General features: G+C 38.4%; 1 protein-coding gene across 6 annotated transcripts in view; it reads right to left on the bottom strand.

The window, feature by feature from the left end:
* Positions 1 to 26,115, bottom strand: part of MAPKAP1 (MAPK associated protein 1) — a 479,755-nt gene that overhangs the window by 292,495 nt on the left and 161,145 nt on the right. For all 6 annotated transcript variants that reach the window (XR_004540893.1, XM_033961254.1, XM_033961253.1 and 3 more), the window contains one exon: positions 8,988 to 9,160. Coding sequence is in view for 5 of the 6 variants with exons in the window: in XM_033961254.1 (XP_033817145.1) it covers positions 8,988 to 9,160 (173 nt within the window). In the remaining variant the exon portion in view is untranslated. The remainder of the gene's footprint in view (positions 1 to 8,987; positions 9,161 to 26,115) is intronic.

Here is a 26,115-nt window from a genome sequence, read left to right as displayed (position 1 = left end):
TGATAAACAAGACTAAGAATGTTATAATGTCCCTGTATTGTTCCATGGTGCGACCTCACTTCGAATAGTGTGTTCAATTCTGGTCTCCTCATCTCAAGAAAGACATAGTGGCACTAGAAAAGGTTCAAAGAAGAGCGGCCAAGATGATAAAGGGGATGGAACTCCTCGTGTGAGAAAAGACTAAAAAGGTTAGGGCTCTTCAGCTTGGAAAAGAGACGGCTGAAGAGAGATATGATTGACGTCTACAAAATTCTGAGTAGTGTAGAATGGGTACAAGTGGATCGATTTTTTACTGCATCAATGAAGTTACACAGTAATACATTTAAAACCAATAGGAGAAGATATTTTTTCACTCAGAGAGTAGTTAACCTCTGAAATGCGTTGCCAGAGGATGTGGTGAGAATGGTTAATGTAACTGGTTTTAAAAAAGGTTTGGACAAGTACCTGGAGGAAAAGTTAATCGTATTTTGTTGAGACAGACATGGGGAAAGCCACTGTTTGACCTGGATTGGTGGAATGGAATTCTGCTACTATTTGGGTTTTGGCCAGGTACTTATGATTTGGATTGGCCTCCGTGAAGATGGAATACTGGGCTAGATGGACCATTGGTCTGACTCAGTAAGGCTATTCTTATGTTCTCAATGGAGGAGGGTAAATAGTGGAGTGCCACAGGGATCTGTACTGGGACCAGTGCTATTTAACATATTTATAAATGATCTGGACATTGGAACAATACATGAGGTGCATATATTTACAGATGACACTAAACTGTTCAAAGTTATTAAAATGCATTCAAACTGTGAAAATTGCAGGCAGACCTTAGAAAATTGGAATACTGGGCATCTAAATGGCAGTTGAAATTTAATGTGGACAAATGCAAAGTGATGTACATTGGGACGAATAACCCAAATCATAGTTACCAGATGTTAGGATCTATCTTAGGGGTTCATGCTCAAGAAAGATTTAGGTGCTGAAATCTAGATGAAAAGTCCATAGTCTGTTATTGAGACAGACACGGGGGAAGCCACTGCTCACCCTGAATCGGTAGCATGGAATGTTGCTACTTTTGGGGGTTTTGTCAGGTACTTGTGATTTGGATTGACCACTGTGGAAACAGGATACTGGGCTAGATGGACCACTTGCCTGACCCATTATAGCAATTCTTATGTAAACTGGAAATATGTTCCATCATCTATAGTAACTAAATGGTAAAATAAGGAACCAAAACATTTGGCAAAGAGCATGTCTGAAGTTATAGATATTATCTGTAAAACAGGCAGAGAAAATGCATGGCATTCCAGAGCTGACACTAAAAATATTAGGTATGCTAATTCTCATAAAGCAAATGTGTGGGGTTCATAGAGTCAATAGTAACAAGGCAAATAGAGACCAAAACTAACTAGTTTTCATTTATTCAGTTCAAAACCAAGTCAAAGCTGTGGTGTCTAGCCACTCCAATCACCTGTGGTAGATTAGCTAACCAATAACACAAGTGTCTTACCTTAAGAACTATTCTCAGAAGACAGCAGTTGACTAATTACACAAATGAGTGATGTGGCCTTGCAAAGCAATGAACAGAATGAAACTGCAGAGCTTTCTGGAAAAGACTAGAAGTCTTTTCTGTTCCTTCTGGGGCAATGTCTCCAAATGGGTTAATTTTGAGCACACCATGATAATAATGATCCTGACTCCTAAGTCAGGGTAACCTTTAAAATCCATTGTTAATTATTGCCACAGTACTGTCATCATGCCTAAGAGTTTCCTTTCATAAGCTATAATACATACCTAGCCCCAGTTTTAGACAAGCAGTAGAAGTTGGAATTAAGATGAACAGGTTAGTGTCTCTCATCAGGATTTTATGTAGAACAGACTGTCAACATTTATGCACCAGGTGCATACACATAACCCTTATGAGAAACACCTAAAGAGGTTTGGGCTCTTCATCTTACAGATGAGATGATGGAGGAGAGTTAAGATAGAGCTCTATAAAATAATCAGTAGAGTGGAATAGGTAAAGGTGAATTGCTTGTTTACTTGTTCCAAAAGTTGAAAGATAAGAGAGCACATAATGAGTACTACATTTAGAACAAATTTGAGAAAATATTTCTTCACTTAATGTACAATTACCACAAAACTCTAGAATTTATTCTGGAGGAGACAGACGATGGGCTGAGTAACATCTAACAGTGTTCCAGTGAGATTCAACTGAGGTGATGGATTAAAAACAAACAAACTTGTGACTCCAGATAAGAACATAAGAATTGCCGCTGCTGGGTCAGACCAGTGGTCCATTGTGCTCAGCAGTCTAGAACTAGATGGTGATTCACACCAGTTCATTTGCTCCTGCCCCAGATGTGTTTTAACAGTCAGTCAATCATCCAGACAGGGAAACATAAACCAGACAACAAACTAAGGATTACAGAACCTCATGATTACCCTTTTCAGACTTTTGAAAAGGGTAAATCATATCTGCAATATTTTGGCAAATTTTCTTTTTCATCCATGTTAACTGTTATAAGCATAAACCTTTAATTGCCCATACAGCTGATTTATTTATCTATCCACACAAGTAAAAATATATATCTTGAAAGAAAGTGGCATACTACAGAAGACCCTAGTGTCGAACAATCTCATAACATCAAGACTTAGTTCTACATAACTCATGGAGAAACTTCAGACAACAGAGCGATCACATATAAAAAATTTAACCTAAAACTTTTGATTCCTGGTTTGTGTAAATAAATAGTAATGACATTTATACATTTGATAAAACCCCACAAAGCTTATGATAGTATTGGAGATACAGGTCGCATATCACAAGTTTGTGATCCGAGCGCATCTCTATATCGGTGTAGGAATTCTTGTGATGAAGACAACTAATTCCCTCTAAGGATAGAAAAAAAGTTACCTAGGGAAATCATCTTGACTGTTTTAACATAAGAATTGCCATACTGGGACACACTAAAGGTCCATCAAGCCCAGTATCCTGTTTCCAACATGGCCAATCCAGGTCACAAATACCTGTCAAGATCCCAAGGAGTAAAACAGATTTTATGTTGCTTATCCTAGGAATAAACAGTGATTTCCCTAAGCCATCTTAATGATGGCTTATGGACTTTTGTTTTAGGAAATTATCCCCCCCCCCCATATTTTATACCCTGCTAAGCAAACTGATTTCACTACATTCTCCTCAAACAAATTCCAGAGTTTAATTACACATTGAGTGAAGAAATATTTTCTCTGGTTTGTTTTAAATCTACTACTTAGTAGCTTCATCGCATAACCCCTAGTCCGAGTATTTCTGAGTAAACAAGCGATTTACATCTACCCTTTCCACTCTACTCAGTATTTTATAGACCTCTATCATATCTCTCCTAAGGAGTGAAAAATCGATCCACTTGTACCCATTCTACTCTACTCAGGATTTTGTAGATTTCAATCATATCTCCCCTCAGCCGTCTCTTCTTCAAGCTGAAGAGCCCTAGCCTTCTTAGTCTTTCCTAAGCTAAGAGAGAATATGAACAGAAACTTGCAAAAGAGGCAAAAACACATAACAACTTTTTTAGGTACATCAGAAGCAGAAAACCTGTGAGGGAATCTGTGGGACTGTTAGATGATCAAGGAGCAAAAGGGGCGCTCAGGGAGGATAAGGCCATAGCTGAGAGAATGAATGAATTCTTTGCTTCAGTCTTTACAGAAGAAGATGTAAGAGATCTACCTGAACTGGAAATGGTTTTCAACGGTGATGATGCGGAGGAAATGAAATAAATCTCGGTAAATCTGTAAGATGTACTAAACCAAAATGACAAGTTAAAAAGTGATAAATCATCTAGACCGGATGGTATACATCCCAGGGTACTAAAAGAACTCAAAACATGAAATTGCTGACCTGCTGTTAGTGATCTGTAACCTGTCGCTAAAATCGTCTGTAGTACCTGAAGGTTGGGCGGCCAATGTTACGCCGATTTTTAAAAAGGGTTCCAGGGGAGATTCGGGAAATTACAGATCAGAAAGCCTGACTTTAGTACTGGGCAAAATGGTGGAAATAATTATAAAAAATAAAATTCTAAAACACACGATTATGATTAAACACGTGATTATGATTAAAATTAAATTATGAAAAACATAATTTAATGAAACAGAGTCAGCATGGGTTAAGACGAGGGCGATCTTGCCTCACCAATTTGCTTGACTTCTTTGAAGGTGTAAATAAACATGTGGATAAAGGTGAGCCAGTTGATGTAGTGCAGTGTTTCTTAACTTGGTCCTGGAGTACCCCCATGTCAGTGAGTACCCCCGTGTCAGTCAGGTTTTCAGGATAACCACAATGAATATGCATGAAATAAATTTGCATATAATGGAGACAGTTTATGCATATTCATTGTGGATATCCTGAAAACCTAACTGGCAAGGGGGTACTCCAGGACCGAGTTCAGAAACACTGATGTAGTGTATCTAGATTTTTAGAAAGCTTTTGACAAAGTTTCTCATGAGAGGCTCCTGAGAAAATTAACGAGTCATGGAATAGGAGGAAAAGTTCAGTTTTGAATTGGGAATTGGTTATCGGAGAGAAAACTGATGGTAGGATTGAATGGTCATTTTTCTCAATGGTGGAGAGTAAACAGTGGAGTGCCACAAGGATTTCTACTGGGACCAGTTCTATTTAATTTATTTATAAATGATCTGGAAATTGGAACGATAAGTGAGGTGATTAAATTTGCAGATGACACTAAACTGTTCAAAGTTGTTAAAACGCATGCGGATTGTGAAAAATTGCAGGCGGACCTTAGGGCATTGGAAGACTGGGCATCCAAGTAGCAGATGAAATTTAATGTAGACAAATGCAAAGTGATGCACATTGGGAAGAATATCCTGAATCACAGTTAATGGATGTTAGGGTCCACCTTTGGGGTTAGCGCCCAAGAAAAGGATCTGGGTGTCATCATAGACAATACAATGAAACTTTCCACCCAATATGTGGTGGCGGCCAAAAAAAGCAAATAGGATGCTAGGAATTATTAAAAAAGGGATGGTTAACAAGACTAAGAATGTTATAATGCCCCTGTATCGCTCCATGGTGCGACCTCACTTGGAATAGTGTGTTCAATTCTGGTCTCCTCATCTCAAGAAAGATATAATGGCACTAGAAAAGGTTCAAAGAAGAGCAGCCAAGATGATAAAGGGGATGGAACTCCTCTCATATGAGGAAAGACTAAAAAGGTTAGGGCTCTTCAGCTTGGAAAAGAGACGGCTGAGAGGAGATATGATTGAAATCTACAAAATCATGAGTGGAGTAGAATGGGTACAAATGGATCAATTTTTCACTCCTTCAAAAATTACAAAGACTAGGGGATTCTCGATGAAGTTACCGGGAAATACTTTTAAAATGAATAGGAGGAAATATTTTTTCACTCAGAGAATAGTTAAGCTCTGGAATGCATTGCCAGAGGTTGTGGTAAGAATGGATAGAGTAGTTGGTTAAAACAACTTTTTAGTTCCTTAAATAAGCTTCTGATCTTTCTTAAAATTAAGAAAGATCAGAAGCTTATTTAAGGAACTAAAAAGTTTAAAAATTGAGTGTCTGAACCAAGAACAGCAAGAAAATAGGGAATGCCAAGGTGGAAAACCAAAGAATCTGGGGACCTGAATTGGCCACCATGAGTATGGGCTACTGGGCTTGATGGACCATTTGTCTGATCCAATAAGGCTATGCTTATCTTCTTATTCTCAGAAGTAACCTCAGAAAATTCTTTTTCACGGAAAGTGTGGTACATGCTTGGTATGGCCTCCCAGTGGAGGTGGTGGAAACAGAGTGTATCTGATTTCAAGAAAGCTTGGGACAAGCATGTTGATCTCTAAGGGAGAGGAGAGGATAGTGGAGGGCAAGGCTGGGTCTTTATCAGCCTTTATTTTTCTCTGTTTCTATGTTTATCTCTCTCACTCTTTTCCAGAAAACTCTGGAATGTCATGACTCACCTGTCTGGCATAGCTGCTTGTTTTTAGAAAACAGTTCCCCATCTATAGAATTCTGAAAGCAGTATCATTTTGCTTACAGAATACAAATTTATTGTGGGGAGATAAGATTCATTCCCTTTGAGATCTCTCCCCTACTTTAAAGTGGTCTAACAAATATGGACAATGAAAAACAAACACAGTTTTAATCAGTTTTATTCATGTTATCATTTCTGTTTCTAGCTATAAGTCAAATCTTCCATTTCTACTCACTGTTTTATGGAAAACTATGATATTTCATATTGAGTACTTCCAGTTACATCAGGGCAGATGTAAAATAACATTAAAAATACAACATATTGTGATTGTGCCATTTGAAATACTACTATCCGTATTTTCCCCAAGTGCTGCCTGCTCTTCAATCTTTCATAAAGTTGCTCCTTCAAATGCTACAAATAATTTCAACAGTTCATATTGCCTGAAGCATTTGTGTTAGACAGTGGGACAGTAAGAAAAGGTAAGAAAATTAGGTGAGAGGTATAAATACTTGTATACCATATTATTTCAATACCACTAGAAAATTGTATGAATCATATTGACATCATGATTCATTTCCACGATTATATGGCTCTGGATTGGGATGATTAAATGTATCGTTATGCAGTTCAATAGATGTGTGAACAGATACAGAGGTAAGCGTAGAAAGTGTGATATATTTATACACATGCCAAAATAAATATCTATTTCATTAATTTATTGTTAAATAATCCCATTAAAAGGTTGAATGATCATATAACTTCATGTCAAGGGGGCTAAACTAAGCCAATCCTGGTTTTACCCTTTCAGCACAGATAGACAATTCTGATTTGCCAATTGAATTTCCTAAGAAAAAGAGGAGGTCTATATCTTCATGTATAATATGGACTGGGCTCAGATTATCCTCCTAGACATGGAACTATATGGTTAACTATTTTTTGTTAGGAAATCATACATAACACATTCTTGAGCCACAGTCCACAGGTGCCCTTTTCTTATTCAGGCTCTAATTTCATTCCTGAGGTGAAAACAATAATTAAGAGGGTACTTTTATAACAAGTCAAGATTAGTATTATATTGGTCCTATTCTATAATGGTGCATAGACATCTATGCATCTTTGTAACACTGCCACAAAATGAAGTTGTAGTTCTTCCCTCTTTCCTTTTGTTCCTGTTGTCGTCCATTGGTCTACGTTATAGTCTTACCCTGTTCATCACTCCCTCTTTTAAATTTTATACTTTGTACTTCGCATTAAATATATGATATTGAGTTTTAATCAAAATTTTATTAAACTTGAAACTTGAAGTTGTGGACATTTACACCTGTTTGACAGCAGTGTAAATATTTAGAAGTATATCTATAAACCTGGACTCTCACAGAACTTCACCAGAAATCCTTTCTTGAACATACTTACAAAGTCATGAAAAAGTACACAGGTGTAATTATATAAAGGTCATTTCATGCTTGTATACTAGCATTTATACTCAAAATACACTTTCACAAGAAAAATATATATAAAATGTCAAGTGGAACATGAACAGTACTGCTTAGGTTTAAATGTGACGTGCCATTAAAAAATGGAGGAAAAAGCCTCAGAATGGGACCCTCCCACCTCCACAAAGGTGGTTAACAGGTGGTTAGGCGATAACCTCACTGGCAAAAAACCTCCACTGCACTCCCAAACGTAAAAACCTTAAACAGGGCTGTTAGTGCTGAATGATGGGAGAAATAACTTTCAACTTATCTTCTGTTTATCCTCCATTTTTTAATGGCACATCACATTTAAACTTAAGCAGTACTGTTTATGTTCCACTTGACATTATATATATATTTTTCTTGTGAAAGTGTATTTTGGATATCATTGAGTTTTTCACAAAATCCGAGTTTCTTCAGCTAGCATTTATACTCAAACATTTATAAAAATTAGATCCTCAATGTATGAAACCTCTTCATAGTCACTCAGCTCTGCATATATCACAGTATAGATGTACTGGTCACTGCTGGAAACTTAAACAGATAGCATCCCAATACATCAAAATAGTGGCTCTCAGCCAGGGCTGGTGGACTAGGGCAGCAACACTGGGGGGCAGCAGTAGAAGAGTATCTCATCTTCCCCCTCTTCCTTTTTCCCAGTTACTGCAGCCACATCTCCTTCCTGCCATACCAAAGGTGCTGCCATGTCCTGCCCTCTCCAAAAACATTTCCTGTCTGGGGGGGCGAGGGGGATGGCTTTGACCACAGACCTATACTACAAGGTCCTGCACCCACAATGAGTACCTTTGGAGCAGCAAGGAAGAGGTAGTGTGGCTGTGGCAGCAGGGGAAAAGGATGAGGAGGGAGGAAAGCAGAGATGCTGGATATCTGGGGATATAGAGTAGGTTGTTGGTCACAGGAGGGAGATGCTAGACAACAGTGGGGAGGACAGGGCCTTCAGTCACTCCTGAAGAGGGCATTGCTACTCAATTCTGGTCCTCAGGGTTCACAGGCAGGCCAAGTTTTCATGAGAAAGATTTACTTGCATTGTCTCTTTGGTATACAAATTTCTCTCATGCTTATTCATTGTGGATATCTTGAAAATCTGGCCTGCTTATGGACCTTGAGAACCAGAATTGAATAGTTCTGACCTAGGGTTATCAGATACCTTGGGCTAGCCCTGCTCTCAGTCACATCATGGGGGACATGCATAACTATTCTGGTTTTTAGGACTGCCCCAATGAATAGGAGAATGGTATCATTTGGAGACATAGTATATACAAATCTACCTCATGCATATATAGGTATCTTGAAAATGGGACCACTTAAGATTGTCCCCAACATAAATGCATAAGGGAGTGGCTACATCATAAAGCACTCACTTTGTTATTTGTAAAACGTCTAAAATACATCGAAAGCAAAGTATTTTTTGATAAATCTGTGCAAGAAGTTTGTTTAATGGATCCTACCCAGAATATAGGGATAACTATTGCTTTTCAACCTAACAGAAGGTGATGCGACTTACTTGAGTTTGGGTTCCCGTCCTTCACTGGTATACTGCCAGCAGATGAGCCCGATCAGATCATGTATCTTGGCATTAGCTATTGTTACCACTGGCATTGGTAGCAGTTTATCTTGGCTTGTCTGCATTGAGAGATAGACATCAATTTTCTTTGTGGCTGTTGTACCTATGTGACCCTGAGAAACAAAACAGATTTTGTTAAATAAAAACAGACACAATATTTCTGTTCTCTCATATTTGTACAAAGATTACTTCCTTTCAGCTTCCTAACATGACTTCTTGTTTGTCTCTTCTTTTTCTAAAGAAAATAGTACCTTTTTATATACTATTGATGCCTATTTTGTATTTGAATGTTTCTATCATATTGCCCATTTCCTTTGAGAAGTGTTATCATTGCTCCTATCATGGTAAATTAATCTACCTGGATAAAGTAAAAGTTACAACCAAGATTCTGAATTGATTGTAGTCACATGGGTCTATAGCAGTGGTCTCAAACTCGCAGCCCAGCAGCCACATGCGGCCCGCCAGGTCCTATTTTGAGACCCTCGGTATGTTTATCATAATCACAAAAGTAAAATAAAACAGTTTCTTGATCATATGTCTATTTAGCTATAAATTACAATATTATTATTAAGACTTAGCCAAAAGGAAAGATTTATAAACTATAAAGAGTTTTACCTCATGCAAAATTGTCATTTCTTTAATAAGACATGAACTATTTTTTTTCAGCGGCCCTCCCAAGTACCTACAAATCCAAAATGTGGCCCTGTAAAAGGTTTAAGTTTGAGACCACTGATCTATAGTATGTGCATTCACACAGAAGTTTCTAAAGCTTTCCCATCCCCTTAGAATGAATGAAATTCATACCAGCTTTAAAGATTCAGGGTATCTTTGCTTCATAGTAATCCAGAAGATAAAGAATTAGCAGCCGCAATCAAAACAAGTGCATCAAACGTATCACAGATGCTGTATAAAATTCTATGGTATTCAGGGCCAGTTTTCTTAATAGTCCCTAATAAATCTGGAAGAGCTGTTAAATTATTATTTTCACGTTTTGTACTTTAATCTGTACCATATTTGCAACAAGGTTAATCTGGCAAAAATTTCTACTGCTTGTTACAGTACACTATATATTCTAATAAATGAAGTCTTGAATAAAATTGGCAAGATATTATTCGACAAATATCTCAACTAAACTTCAACTTCACCTCTCTCTTTTTCCTTTTTTAACCTAATATGTTCCCCCTGAAAAAATTCTAAACAAACAGTATTATGTAATTCACCACTTTATCAAAAAGGACCTCTCTGAATTTCTAAATAAACTGTATATTAAAATTGCTGCATTTCTAAGATACTGTACAGTGGTACCTTGGATTACGAGCATAATCCGTTCCAGGAGCATGCTCGTAATCCAAAATGCTCGTTTATCAAAGCGAGTTTCCCCAAAGGAAATAATGGAAACTCGCTTTGATACGTTCCCCATCCCCCCAGGCCAGGGCGCTGCTCCCCCCTCCCCGCTCACAAAGTGCCCCCCTGCGTGGTCCGGCCCCCCCCCGTGAGAACAGGCACCCCCGCCTGACCAACTTTAACTCACCCCCTCCCGTCTGGCACCGGCACGAGAAACGCTCCCCCCGCTCGCAAAGGCCCCCCCCGCTCGAATTGGCACCCCCCGCGAGAACAGGAACCCCCCGCCCGACCAACTTTAACTCACCCCCTCCCCGTCTGGCACTGGCATGAGAAAGGCCCCCCCCCGCTCGAATCGGCACCCCCCGCGAGAACAGGAACCCCCCACCCGACCAACTTTAACTCACCCCCCCCCCCTTTGGCACCGGCACGCAGCCCACAAGTGCCGGTACCGCTTGAAGATCTTCTTCTTCCCAGTCTCTGATGGCTTTGAGCATGCATCTGCGCATGCTCAAGCCCTTCTAATTCTCCCTCTCGCCGAGAGATTCTTGTGGGCTGCGTGCCTGTGCTAAAGGGGGGGTGAGTTAAAGTTGGTCGGGCAGAGGGTTCCTGTTCTTGCGGGGGAGGGGAGGTGCCGATTCGAGCGGGAGGGGGCCCTTTGCGAGCGGAGGGAGCGATGCCGGTTATCGGGGGTGCTCGCAATTCGAGTCAATACTCGGTTTGCGAGACACATTTTGCGAGAATGTTTTGCTCGTCTTGCAAAACACTCACAAACCGGGTTACTCGCAAACCGAGGTTTGACTGTATACTGTAATTTCTCTATCTGCATACTGTAAATCACTGATTGTCCAGCTCTCTTCAGTTATAAACCGCCTAGAAGTCGCAAGATTTTTGCGGTATAGAAGAATAAAGTTATTATTATTATTAAGCTTTTAACACATGGAAGATATGATTTGTTGTCTATATTTTACAAAAAAGAGTAAAAACGAGACTTGGTTTTTCACACACATACACCTGTGTTTAGGTTAAACAAAATGATCAGTTTGTCTCCTTGGCCAAAATGCTATTACATATAGCATATTTGTAAGAAACATTTCTCCATTGTTCTCTTTTTCTATGATTTATCAGGAATGCCTGTGGTATAGCTTGCAGTGTTTTGCTAGTTTGTGCCAATACAAGGCAACTTTGGGTGGTTTCGTTTAGTTTATTAAACCTTGACATACCACCTAGCTTTGGCAAGTCTCAGTGGTTTACAATTTAAAAAAAACATAATATAAAACAAAACTAAGAACTCCATCTTTAGATAGGAAATACCTTACCAGTTACATTAAAACAATAAGCACCAAAGTGCCATTATTCTTTAAAAAAACAAACCCTAAGCTTTGTGCAGGATGCAGTTCATACCATAAACCAGGTAACTGGGGACCACATTTTATACTTTGTAACATCTGGAGGGCCAAAATAAGTGCGCAAACATGCTCTTTTTCTAAGAATCATACACTCATGCATTCTCTGGAAATGCCTAGTCTCTCTCTAATATCCCCCTCCAGCCTTCACCCAATCTCTCTCGCTCATGTCCTCACTCTACAAGTTCATGCCATTTTGCATCATGTGTAACCTTTCTGCAATTGCCAAATCAACAAGTTAAAGAGTCATAAATCACCTGAACCAGATGGTATACATTCCAGGGTACTGAAAGAACTCAAACAAGAAATTGCTGATCTGATTTTAGTGATTTGTAACCTATCGCTAACATCTTCTGTAGTACCTGAAGACTGGAGAATGCCTAATGTTACACCAATTTTTTTTTTTTTTTAAAAGAATTCCAGGGATGATCTGGGAAATTACAGACCAGTGAGTCTGACTTCAATGCCGGGAAAAATAGCTGAAACTATTATAAAATTAAAATTACAGAACATGTAGACAAACATGGTTTAATGGGACTGAGTCAGCATGGATTCAGCTAAGGGAGGTCTTGCCTCACCAATTTGCTACATTTCTTTGAAAGTGTTAATTAACATGTGGAAAAAGGAGAGCCAGTTGACATAGAACATCTAGATTATTTTATTTTTTATTTATTTATTTATTCAATTTTCTATACCGTTCTCCCAGGGGAGCTCAGAACGGTTTTACATGCATTTATTCAGGTACTCAAGCATTTTTCCCTATCTGTCTCGGTGGGCTCACAATCTATCTAATGTACTTGGGGCAATGGGGGGATTAAGTGACTTGCCCAGTGTCACAAGGAGCAGCGTGGGATTGAACCCACAACCTCAGGGTGCTGAGGCTGTAGCTTTAACCACTGCGCCATACTCTCCCTCTATTATCAGAAAGCTTTTGACAATGTTCCTCATGATAGGCTCCTGAGAAAATTGAAGAGTCATGGGATAAGAGGCAATGCTCAATTGTGGATTAGGAATTGGTTATCAGACAGAAAACAGAGGGTAGAGTTAAGTGACCATTTTTCTCAATGGAGGAGGGTAAATAGTGGAGTGCCACAGGGACCTGTACTGGGACCAGTGTTATTTAACATATTTTTAAATGATCTGCAGATTTGCAGATGACACTAAACTGTTCAAAGTTATTAAAAACGCATGCAGACTTTGAAAACTTGCAGACACACCTTAGGAAATTGGAAGACTGGGCATCTAAATGACAGATAAAATTTAATGTGGACAAATGCAAAATGATGCATATTAGGAAGAATAACCAAAATCATAGTTACAAGATGCTAGGGTCTGCCTTAGTGCCGAAGAAAAAGGAATAAAAAATGTATGTTCCATTCTATCAACATTTCTAGGTGGATTCCAACAAATATACATAATTTATAACAAAAACATTAAAACAGCAATTATTGAAAAAAAAAATATATATAGGAAATCAGCATTGATATACCTCCACAAATAAAAACATTTTCAACAAAATCTTGAAACAGTCAACATCACCAAGCCCTCGAAGTTGCTCAGGTAATTGGTTCTATAACTTTGGTCCAAGCACGTAAAATATAGATTTCCTATATACCTCATGGTGAATTACATGAACAGATGGGACCCCAAGAGCATTACTATTCAAGGAACATAGGTTCCATGTTGGTCAATAAATACAAAAGAAATCAAACAAAACTGGATATTTCCTGTTATTCAATGTTTTAAAAACAACTAGCAACAATTTAAAACAAATACGATACTCAATTGGCAACCAGTGCAATTCTTTAAGAACAAGAGTGATGTGTTCGGATCTAGAAGTTCCAGTAATTAACCTTGCCATGGAGTTTTGAGCAACCTGTAAGGATCTCAACTATTTCTTTGGAACATCCATTAGCAAGGAATTACAATAGTCAAAATGTGGAAAAATCAGACTTTGAATAACGAACCGAAAATTAAAATTGGCTTTCTCTAACTTCAAAGGGCTTAAAAACCTCAGCTTAAAAAATTTTTTTTTAACAATATAAGAAACATGCTCTTTCATCTTCAAAGAAGTATCCAAATATACTTCTAAAGTTTTAAGTGTTTTTACAAATGAAATCGTCACTTCCTTAAATGTAACCAGTGTTGGAAAATCATGGATAGCATGACTTGAAAGCATTCAGTTTGAGACAATTATCCTACAGCCAGTTACTAATCTTATCTAAAGAAACCTTCTACCTAATGTGCAGCAGCGGCCAAAAAAGTAAACAAAATGCTAGGAACTATTAGAAAAGGTATAATAAATAAGACTATTATAATGCTCTATGGTATTGCTCTATGGTATGATCTCACTTTGAATACTGCATTCAATTCTGGTCACCATATCTCAAAAAAAGATATAGTAGATTTAGAAAAGGTTCAAAGAAAAACAACCAAGATGATAAAGTGATTGGAAAACCTCTCATATGAGGAAAGACTAGAGAGGTTAGGGCTCTTCAGCTTGGAAAAGAGACAGCTGAGGAGAGATATGTTTGAAGTCTACAAAATCCTGAGTGGTATAGAACAAATACAAGCTATGTTCCCTCTAAGGACTGACGAGATGTGAGCAAAGATTTTTTTGTGTGACCAGACCTACTTGACATGAGCAACAAACTTTGCATTACATTGCCTTGTGATAATCACACATGTTATTATCTACCATATATATTTAATAGTATCAAAACATTAAGGGGCTCCTAATCCAAAGAGAAAAACATCCAAAAACCGGCCTAAGTCGGCACTTGGACGAATATTGTCAAAATACATCCAAGTGCCGATAATAAAAATGGGTTTTGGACGTATTTCTAAACAATTTAGGCCTTCATAGTGCCGCTGAACGACCATAGCTAAACAGGGCGTTTCTGGAGGAGTGTCGAGGGCGGGAGTTGGGCGGGACGTGGCCTATTTTACAAAGCTGCACTAGTGGCTGCAACGCGGTAACGGCCCCGAAGCCCATAGAGATTTAAAGGGCTTTGGGGCTATTGCTGCGCGGCTTTGTAAAACAGGCCCCTAGACTTAGTCATATAACCGAAAGTTATACAGCACAGAATCGACAGAACCTGGACGTTGCGACTTAGACCATTTAAAACATGGTTTAAGTCACAAACACCCACCTAAAGCTGCGTTAGCGGTTTAACGCGCGTAATAACGTGCGCCAATTTACTGGCCGCGCTAGCCACTACTGCCTCCTCTTGAGCAGGCGGTAGTTTTTCAGCTAGTGCGGGGGTTAGCGTGCGCTAAAAATGTGCGTGCGATAAAGCCGCTAACACGGCTTCGTAAAAGGAGCCCTTAGTTTGTAACAAGGTCCCGAATAAAACAATGTGATATGACAATAGGATAGAAGTTTCCAGAATCCTATTAATTTTCCCCCAGATAGATTTCCAGAAGCTGAGTATCAAGGGAGAATAGAACAACAAGTGATCCAATGTCTCTACTTCAAGATGACAGTGCCAGCATCTATTAGACTTTGAACTATCTAACTTTTGCAAACGAACTGGGGACCAAAATATTCTATGTAACAAAAAGAACCAAGTTTGTCTCATAGACGCTGACGCTGTACATTTCATCCTCCAAGTCCAAATCCGTGGCCATTGAGTAGCTTTGTCTCAATGCTCCAAATATCTTTAAAGTTTGTTTTTGGTTTTTTGTTCAAATATTCAGATATTAATTTGTACCACTTGGCAGCCTGATGCCCTTGCAAATCTATCTGGAAACACAGGCCCAGCAAGCTATACTGATCTTTTAAGTTGCGCCAATCAGGTAACCCTTTCTGAATGGCCTGCTTCAACTGCAACCATTTATAAGTAATTATTGACTTTGTTTCACCTGGAAATTGAAATGAAGAGAGCAGGTTCCTGAAAATATGGCTTCTCCCTCAAATACTAAGTTTCCAAATACTGTGACCTAAGTTTCTTGATTTTTGCTTTTGTAAAAACGGAAAAAAGCATCAGCAATTGGAAGTATACTTTGTTGCAGAAGTTTGCATAATTCTGCCAGTTCAGCTAGAACGTCATTAAGTACTGAAATAGCAACATGATATTCTGCATTTTGTAATTAATCCAAGCAATATTTGTGAATAGGATCATTGTCGTCTTCAACAATATTTTGGCAGTGTTCCACTAATACTTCATCATTTCAAATCACAGTATTTACTGCAAAATATCGAGATAGCCACTTGACCTTGTTTAGTGGTTTAAACGCAATCACATCTGCCACTGCAGCTTTGACAAGTTCTTGAAAATTTGTCTTCTTAACAGATCACCTGCAGAAAACTGTGTAAATAGTCCTTAAAGTTTCAACAGAATCCATCAGGGGAATGTCTTTCAAAGCAGCATCTATACCCAGATCCTTATGATGCGCCATACAATGTTGCGCTAATAAGCGTGGAATGGACTGGCGCAAAAGAGCAGCTACACCTTTATGTTTGCCCTGCATAACTTATGCGTCATCTGAGGTAAACATTATCATCTGGTTTAAATTTAACTTGTTCTCCATATATAACTGTTGAATAGCTTCAAGAATAGATAAACTGTCACATGCTGTTAATTTCATTCTACCAGCGAACACAGTTTTATGAATGTATTGGCTTTCTTTCCTAAATTTTATGTATAAAATTAACATCTTGGAAACTGTTATATCAGTTGATTCATCAACTATCAGAGTGTGGTAGGCTGACTCCCTAATTTCATTTAAAACGTCTGTTTTGATTATTGAATTTATGAACTCAATTAACTCAAAGGCATAATTCTTACTCCGCTAAATATCCAGTATTTTCACATATCTGGCAACATGCTCATGAATATACTGGAATGCCAACATAAAATAATTTATTTTCAGAGTCAGCAAAACGTTGTCTATTAAAACCTTTACCTCGTCAGGTGTCGCCTGTTTTTGTTGCGTACATTCGTTTTTATCTTCCTGTTCTTGTTTAGATTCTATTAATTTTTTTTTTTCAACAAACCTCTTCAGTGATTTTTAAATTTTGAAACTGAATCGATATGACATTTTACATTCAAATGTTGTTTGGGATGGTCCACTTTCCAGTCAATCCATGCTTTCCCTGAGGTCAATTCATTTAAAGATCCTGCTTTCAAGCAGATTTTGCAAAAGACAGCAAAACCATCCATCCCCATGTAGTTAAAAAAAATTCTCCCAGAAGAATGTGCTGTCCAGGACCTTGCAGTAAATCTGTTGTAACAAAACATTCCATCAACCATGCTGGCTTAAACCCCAAACACCGTTTCTTTGGTACATCTGTTGAACTCACTTCAGCTTTGCACTTAAAACATGGCGTCACGGTTCTCTACAGAATAAAAATGTACCCATGAATAAAAATAAAAGGCTCAATAAAAAAAAAATACATATAGTTTGAAAATCATCATCCTAGGAGCTGTCCATTAATAGCTTTGGAAAGAATGTCTAAAATCTATGTTCAACATTTGACTTTTTTCCCTAAAATCATAAGCATTGGTTCTTTCTATAAGAAAAAAACTATCAGCAAAAATAAAAAATATGCATTCTTGTTATTCCAAAATTCTCATGTGATCCTTTATTCTGCAAGAAACATAGAAGTATATAGCTCAGTTTGGAAGTTGTTCCCCTGATGAAGAAAGAGCGAAACCGGGGCCCTGTTTGGAATCTGATATTCTTATAAGCCGGATCGGCACAGCACCATTAGGATCATGAAAGAATGGAAATATTGTTGAAGTCCTTATAATTGTACCGATCTGCAACTCTTGTGATATGCCGAGAGACAAGTGGACATTTCATCTAAAGATAAGTTTTTGGTTTACAATTTTGATATAACATACTTTTGTGAAGATATTTAAATATTTATTTGAACTTTATCTGAATTGTTAAAACATAACCAAGTTTGGAATTTTTGTGATCAAGGATGTACCTCCTACTTCCAAAAGCCTTTTGAAGTCAGGTTAGTCCTTTTGGATTTTATGATTATTATTATATCCTTTGGTGACACCGAGATCTTTTCTCCACTAAGTTTGACTACTTTGATGCGAGTCCCTGAATCAGCATTGTGTTATTATTTTGTGATTTTATATTTAAGCATTCACTGTTTGCCCTGGATCGGTAGTATGGAATATTGCTACTCCTTGGGTTTTGGCCAGGTACTAGTGACCTGGATTGGCCACCATGAGAATGGGCTACTAGGCTTGATGGACCATTGGTTTGACCCAGTAAGGCTATTCTTATTCTTTATTTATTTATTTAAAAATTTATATATCGTATATTATCCATATGGTTTACATAGTCACAGTCATAAATGTTGAACAAACATTTTAAGTAATTATAAAAACTGTACCATAAAATTTGATCATTAATCAGATAATACATTAGCAGGTACTAACATGTTAAATCTCAACTCAAAAAGGCACTTTTGATCTTTTATTCTGAGACATGACAGAACAAAATAAAGAAACCACCTAATGAAACAGTACAAACAAACTTTCTTCTTCAACAGGCAAATTGGTGCTTACATTCTTGCCAATTGTTTTTGATAGAAAGCACCTGCACTGTGAAGTATTTCAGGTTGCTTTTATAAACATTTGCTACTGCCTTTCCTAGCAGTGAGCTTAAATATTCCGAAGAAACTGGAGCTCTGTGATGTTAGCAATGGGCATCAATTGCCATATGGTTCTCACTAGGGTGTCTTCTATGCTTAACTATTTATTAATGTGGTTACCCTTTCCTAAGCCTGGAAGCTAAGGACAAATATTTAAGAGTGATGATAGTCCTTACCACTAAGTTAGCAGTGTTATTTTTTTTATACTATTAAATATTTATGATAATCATATTTTATATATATTTATTAATTACTTGTTGTCCTTGAAATACTGAAGCACCATTTAAAAAAAAAAAATGTATGCTTTTGAATCAAGATGGACTTTGAAGCATTCTCATTAAAAGCTTGTGAATACCAGTGAGGTGTTTTCCCAGACCCAATGCAGGCAACGAACCTTGGCACAGAGTCATGCTTGGGGACTGTGCTATATGTCGTTTTTGTGATAAAGTCCAACATATTGAGGCTAAGTGTCACTTGACTATTTTTACATGAAAGTGGTTATTTTGCACTGTTCACTTAAGTTTAAGAACATTATTTACACATAATACACTTTTGAGAAAGAAGTGGAACTCTATGATTATAACTATTTAGCCTGTTCTTGCAGATTTAACTTAGTTGCTTTGATGGCTTGAAATGTTTAATGCGTGTCCTCTTTTTTCTGTTAGATTGAGTTTAGACTTTAGTGTGAGTTATTTAAAGAGGATTTTAATCACCAGTTGTACAAAGATTATTCTGTGTTTGGGAGTACTTTTTTGATTAGGCTTAAATCTGGAATCCTGAAGCTCATATGTACCCATGCCACATATTGAATTCACCACGCCCAATAAGCGGGTTGTCGTCTCCCATCCATTGTTTAAAGATTACACTGGCCAACACTCATTTTGGTGCCTCAAATGTTAGACCTGTTTCTAGGTATATCTGACCTGCCGATTGCAAAAATGGCACCAGTTTTCTCCTATCAGCTGTAGTTTTGGGGATACAGAACATATGCCATATACAACTCTTCACTCTGCTCAACCATTAAAAAAATCAGGATATTTTAATGTAGTATTTAAATTAATATCTTTTAAGCATGAAGGAAACATATTAAAAATTAAAAGAAAAGTAGATTTTCATGTTGTACAGTTATTTCATACCAAAAGCATAAGTTTATAATACAAACTTTACAGTCATTCGACACACAAGAAGCTCCTTTTGTAAGACTTCCAAAAGTGGGATCTGCCAAGACAATCCCAAATAAGATTCCAATAGGTCTACAGTGAGAATCAAACAGCAAAACCAAAGAAAACAACAACAAACAACTGCAGAGATGATATACCAGATTCAGGAACTTTATTGAAGACAATAAAACGTTGATTTCCAAATAATAGTTCTCATTGGGTAGAAACTGGGACCCAACATGGTCCGTGTTTCGAATATAATACTGATGGCAAAAGTCAGTTTTACTGTCAGTATTATACAGAGCAACAACCACCACAGGAACCCTCCACCACCTCTTTTCTACGCAGTCTATGTCCAATTGTTTTACTCCGTATAGTTCTTGGTATGTGAAACAGTGAACATCTTGGACCCCTGAGGAAGAAGTGTTATTTGAAACACGAAAGTGGGAGACCTATTTTAGATTTACTCCTTAGTGGAATGCAGCACATACTATGAGAGGTAATGGTGGTGGGTCCACTGGGAAAAAGTGATCTGGAGTGAAGTCACTAAAGCAATCTACCATAGCGGCATTTAACTTTCAAAAGAGCAACTATGATAAAATGAGGAAAATGGTTAAAAAGAAGCTAAAAGGGCAAAAGTTAGGACTTTAGAACAGGCATGGATGTTATTTACCTGGTAGAGCATAGAGGGACTGGAGATCCCTTAATCTTGACGGCCAGGGAAGGACCAGTGAGAGGGCATCTGAGTGACCTGGAGGATGCTCAGAGAGAGAATGCCTGAGGGACCAGGGAGAGTCCTCAGTGGAATGCCTGAAGGACCAGGGGAATCTTCAGGGAGTGACCAGCGGACCGGGAAAATTCAGTCTGACAGTGGCTTGTGAAAAGACCGGTGTGAGAGACCGGTGGGACCAGTGGAGGAATCCGAGGGATCGGCTGGAGCCCAGAGGCCGTCAATCAGAGGTACCAGTGGTGTCCAGGACCGGTGGGGACCCGAGAGGTCAGCCACCAGAGGGACTGGTATGGTCCAGAGTGAGGACGGCTACCAGAAGAACTGGCTACCAGAATGTCCGGAGATGACGGAATGGCTGGAGTCAGTGACCGATGGCAACCAGAGGGACCTGCAATGGCTGGAATGAACTTTGGCAGCCCAAGAGTCCAGGAAGGTTGTGTGATAAAGCACCAAGGTGTAAAAACAGTGCTTGGAAGCCCAGATGAGCAGGGAGTCAGGAGGTGAAGAGCAAAGATGCTTGGCCCATTCACCCCTAGAATCAGAAGCAGAGAATGATGCTACTATTTATGTTTCTGACAGGTACTGTGGCCTGGATTAGACATCGTTGATAAAAGGAAACTAGGCTAGGTTGGTCTGACCCAGTATGGCTGTTATGTTTTTATGACAAAAGAAAAAATGAAAATAGTACAATAATTATCCTAGTCTTAATTGCTCATCACTGACATTTTGAAGACTTCTTTAAATCAAAGCAGACACATTAATTGACCCATTATTAAAATGAAAGTGTACTATGGTATGTCAGCACCCTTAAAAATGATGTATTAAAACAAAGAAATTTTAAGGTAACCCACTTAAATGTGCAACAATGCTGCATTATGATCAAATAATCAGTAAAAATAAAGTTCCACTGCCAGTGGTCATAATTCAGTTTTAAGGACCTTGACTTGAATAAATCATACTATAGAACGCAACTGATATGCTTAAATATATCAACAGGATTCTAGGGGATAGAGGCTAGGATTTTGTTTATAATCTTTCTGTGGCTACAATCTAAACGGTTTACAGATTATACCATAAAACCATAAAGAAAAATTACATGTTCTAAAATCTATCAATTCTTGCAACAGGAGTCTTTTAAAGACTTAAATGGCAACTTTTTAAATAAAAGCTTAATTGAAAAAGCATACCTTTCTTCAATTACTGAACAATGGATCAGAGGTGAGGGTTACAGTATAGACATTAACACACTCCTAAATTATATGGGAAATTTAATATAAGCTTGAAATGACATCTAGAATAATATAATTCTAAGCAGACTATGAAGTGTTTTGCTAATGCAAGTCTTATGAAATATATACAAAACCCCATTGTTTTTGGCGAGTCCATAAGTGAAGGTTAATATTATTCTTCAGTAAACAACTTATTTAATTTCATACTAGCTTTAGAAATGTTGTATGTATGTTTTTTAAACTACAAATACCTTCAAAATTTAATTAAATTCCGTGAGGCATTTGTGTATCATTCTTCAATATAATAAAGGACAAATAAATTCTCTCTTGTAATCAGAAAAATTTGCCAAGAATTTGCAGACATTTAATTTGCATGTTTCACATGTGGGAGTTGGGGAGGTGAAACCCATTGAAGGAGATTATCACAATCCATTAATTCAGTAATGAGCTTCCAACAATTATTTTAGAATTCATGTGCTTTCAAACAGTAACAGTAGCTAAGAGATGATCATCATAAATAACATTTCTCAATCATCTGAAGTTTGATCAACCTTTTAGAAACTCCCATCTTATGACCATTAGTACCTATTTCTAAAGCACTATCAGGGGCACTAAACGCTATTTAAACTCATACAAGAGAAAGACCCTGTTCCACAGAGCTTACAATCTAGTCAAGACATGCATGACAAAGATATTCTGGGATAACATATTAGAGATGTTGGTCAAGATGTAAAAGCCAAGGCACAAATTTCTTATCAGGTAACTTAAGGCACTATATTTCAAAATGTGAAAAATATATGCCAAAAGCACAAAAACAGATACACAAAAAAACAACAACAAAACAAGAGAAGATGAGAAATGCTTTTGTGGAAAAGACAAAAGCACACATGGAGATTTCATTTTGACATTTCTGTACATAGTTTGTACCTGTCACCATGCATATGGGTAGTTTTGGGCACATGGAGGATTTTCCTTTGAAATGAGCTGAAAGCCCCACAGTCAGTATTGTCATTGCACTCTAAATGATTTTTTCTTTAATAACAAGAGATGCAATCGAGGTGTACAAATGCATCTTTAATATCAAGCACAAATGTTATTACTCTTGTATTTAGCAAGGCTGTGGAGTTGAAGCTGGTCTCGGAAGCAATTTTGGGTGGAGTTGGAGTCAGAGTCAGTAAAAATGTATCAACTCTCGAATCCAGCTTCAAAATAGAAACTTACAACATTATACTATGGTAAATTTATCACTTTAAAAACTTATATATAATTGTTTTGGATCTGTTAGAGATGTCGCCTGGTTGTTATTGTTTGCCACCAACCCAACTTAGTATTATTGCGAGGTTGTTTTCTGCTCTGAAAATAGCACTGGACAACAAATTTTTCCAAAGGTTTTGCTTCCTTAGGTAATGATAGACCCCTTAAAAATAAGCACAAATATAATTTCCCACTGGCTGTATCACATAGGAATTTTGAGAAACACGATGGTATCTTTAACTGACTATAACATGTTTTAATGCACAAAGTTTCTGATATGCTGTGATAGGTTTGCCGTGGATAAAAGTGTTTTCCTGCTGATTTTCGTTTGTACTCTGGGTCCGGTGCATCTCATTGCAGTGTCCAACAATAGTCAGCCAGCATTGATTGATTCCAGTTGCCCTGATATCTTTTTTCCATAGTGGCAATGTCCTGGTGAAACCTTTCGCCATGTTCATCACTGACTGCACCAATATTTGCATGGAAGAAGTCTAAGTGTGAATGTAGACAGTGCATCTTCAGTGACATGTTGCACTTCATAGTTTTGTATGCTCTAAGAAGTTTGTCAACCAGTTGAATATAGTTTGGTGCTCTGTAACTGCCAAGAAAATTCTCAACGACATCCTTGAATGCTTTCCAGGCGATTTTCTCTGGCTCGACTGAACAGATCTTCAAATCTCTCGTTACTGATGACGTGTCTGATCTGTGGACCAACAAAAATGCCTTCCTTAATCTTGGCATCAGTTATTAATTATTAATTGAATTAGCCTGAGCGTATAACAAGAAATTGCAAAAATCTACTTTTTTGATAAAACAGTACGTGATCCACAATTTCAAATGTGATTTTCATGATCAACAACCAAAAATCTGTAAGATACACTCAAAAGTGATGAAAGAGCAAAAACGTTGTTGTCCAGTGTGATTAGATCATATCTGAAGGCATCCATGAAAGAGGATCAGACTGAGGTGATTCTTTTTCCCCCAAAGGACAATGTCTTCAGATTTATTAAAATATGAAGTGCATAATAATGTACCACATATTTTCATTTGACAACATTTTATTTTGTTCAGGTTATTTGTTCAAACTTCAAATAAATATATTTTGTGGTCTCGTAGTCCTAATTTTATACATTAAGCAATATCCTATGCATTTATAATTAATCAAATTTCTCTTACTGTAGATTTATGGGGTCAGATTTGGAGTCAGACAGAAGAAAAATAGAAGAGTCAGAGTCAAAGTGTTGGTGTACCAACTTCACAGCCCTGGTATTTAGTACAGAAAAACTATACCTTAGAACAGGGGTGTCCAACCTGTGGCCCGAGGGCCGCATGCGGCCCAGTGAAGTATTTTGTGTGGCCCTGGTCAAGGGCGATGCAGTGTTTTCCTCTGTTGCCCCTGGGTGTTTACCGTCTTGCTGGCTCCCTCCTCTGTCTTGCTGCAGCGTTTGCACATTTGTGTGGCCCCAGAAACATTTTTTTCAGCCAATGCGGCCCAGGGAAGCCAAAAAGTTAGACACCCCTGCCTTAGAGCATGCTGAGACCCAGATTCTGTATAGGACGCTCTTTCTCAGCAGCTGCCTAAGTGGCTTTTGAGAATCACACACGGGTGTCATATATAGAATCACTTTCTTAACCGCCTATATCTATACCATATAAAATAAGAAACATACAGCACATATTATACTAATAACAACAGGTCCCTCATATCAGCCATATTTTACAGTACTTAACAGCGTATCAATACAGAAACATTCATAATCCAAGGAAAAAAGCATTTATTGAAATGCTTCTATAAAAAATGTAGTTTTCAGAAGTTTCTTAAACTTCTGAAAATCTACAAGAGCTCTTAGTGGTCCAGTCAACTTATTCCACAGTGTTACTCCTATAAAAGAGATAGCGGTTAATAAATTCCAATAAATAAATCATCAACAACCATCTTAAATATCCCACTAACAGAGTGGGGAAGCTAAGAATCAAAAATAAAATAGATGAGGTAGAACTAAACAGAAAATATACTTTTGGACTACCTAGACCAGGGGTCCCCAATCCCCGGTCTGCGTCCCATTAGTGGGCCACAGCCGTCTGACAGCCGGGCCGCAAGAGAACTTCCGGCAACAAAGACTCACTCAGTGGAGAGTTACAGCAAAATGGATGCCCCTTTCACTGAGGACACTTTTCAAACTGCATGGCGGGCGGGGCTTTGCAGAGGCGCAGAGAGAGGAGAGAGACTGAGCTGAGGAGAGATACGAGCATATACTACCGTGTTTCCCTGAAAATAAGCCCTAGCATGATTTTCACGGTAGGTCCTAATATAAGCCCTACCCCTAAAATAAGCCCTAGTTAAGATGCTTCCCTCCAATCCCTTTGTGCACTGGAACCCCACCGACCGCCTTACATACCTCCGAAGTCTCAAAACCAGTAGCAGCGCTCTGAATGGGCTGCTTCACGAGTTCACGGCCTTCTCTCTGCCTCTGCCACTTCAACAGTGACATGACAGAGGTAAGGCCCCGGCAGGTAAGGCCGTGCAGCAGCCCATTCAGAGCACTGCCACCGCTATGGTTTTGGAGGCTTCAGAGGTATGTCAGGGGTGCAATACCGGTAAACTTGAAACTAACCTGAGGAGTGAGGAGGAAGCAGGAAGGGAAGGTGGGTGGGAAAGAGGGGAGACTTACTGCACTGTAAGGGAAAGACATACTGCATAGGAAGGGAAAGTTAGAGAGAGAGAGACATTCTACACATGAAGGGTAGTGAGAGGGAGAGAAAGAGCCATATTGAAAGTAAAAGGAGAGGCCAAGGGAGAAATGCAGCTGCATATAAAGGGGACCGCTAGAATTTGGCAAATATTAATAGTTGAATGTTCTGTCCAGCCTAATGTAGTTGTAATTAGCAAATGTTGTAGTCTGAACACATATAAACCTTTATCACCTTTAGCATATAAAGGGCATGCTGCACAGGAAAGGAAAGATAGAGGGTGAGACATGCTACACATGAAGGGAAGGGAGAGGGAGAAACATACAGCACAGGAAGGGAGAGGCCTTGGAAGAGACATGTTGCACACAAAGGGAAGGAAAAGGGAGAGATATACCGTGTTTCCCCGAAAATAAGCTCTAGTGTGTTTTTTGGAGCACAAATTAATATAAGACCCTCTTATTTTCGGGGAAACATAGTATTTGCACTACATGCATACAGGCACTACTGTGCACCCCCCTTTACCCATTCTGCAGATCAGTATCCAGCCAGGCTGGAGGAGTGCTGGAGGAGCCTGAAGAGGAAAATCTGAGGCGGCAGTGGAGCAGCAGCATGTGGAGCAAAGGCAGAAGATATCCGGA

Source organism: Geotrypetes seraphini, chromosome 10, assembly GCF_902459505.1.
Source record: "Geotrypetes seraphini chromosome 10, aGeoSer1.1, whole genome shotgun sequence".
Taxonomy (NCBI): domain Eukaryota; kingdom Metazoa; phylum Chordata; class Amphibia; order Gymnophiona; family Dermophiidae; genus Geotrypetes; species Geotrypetes seraphini.
Note: the sequence above shows the minus strand (reverse complement) of the source record. Positions and strands in the feature narration are given on the sequence as shown.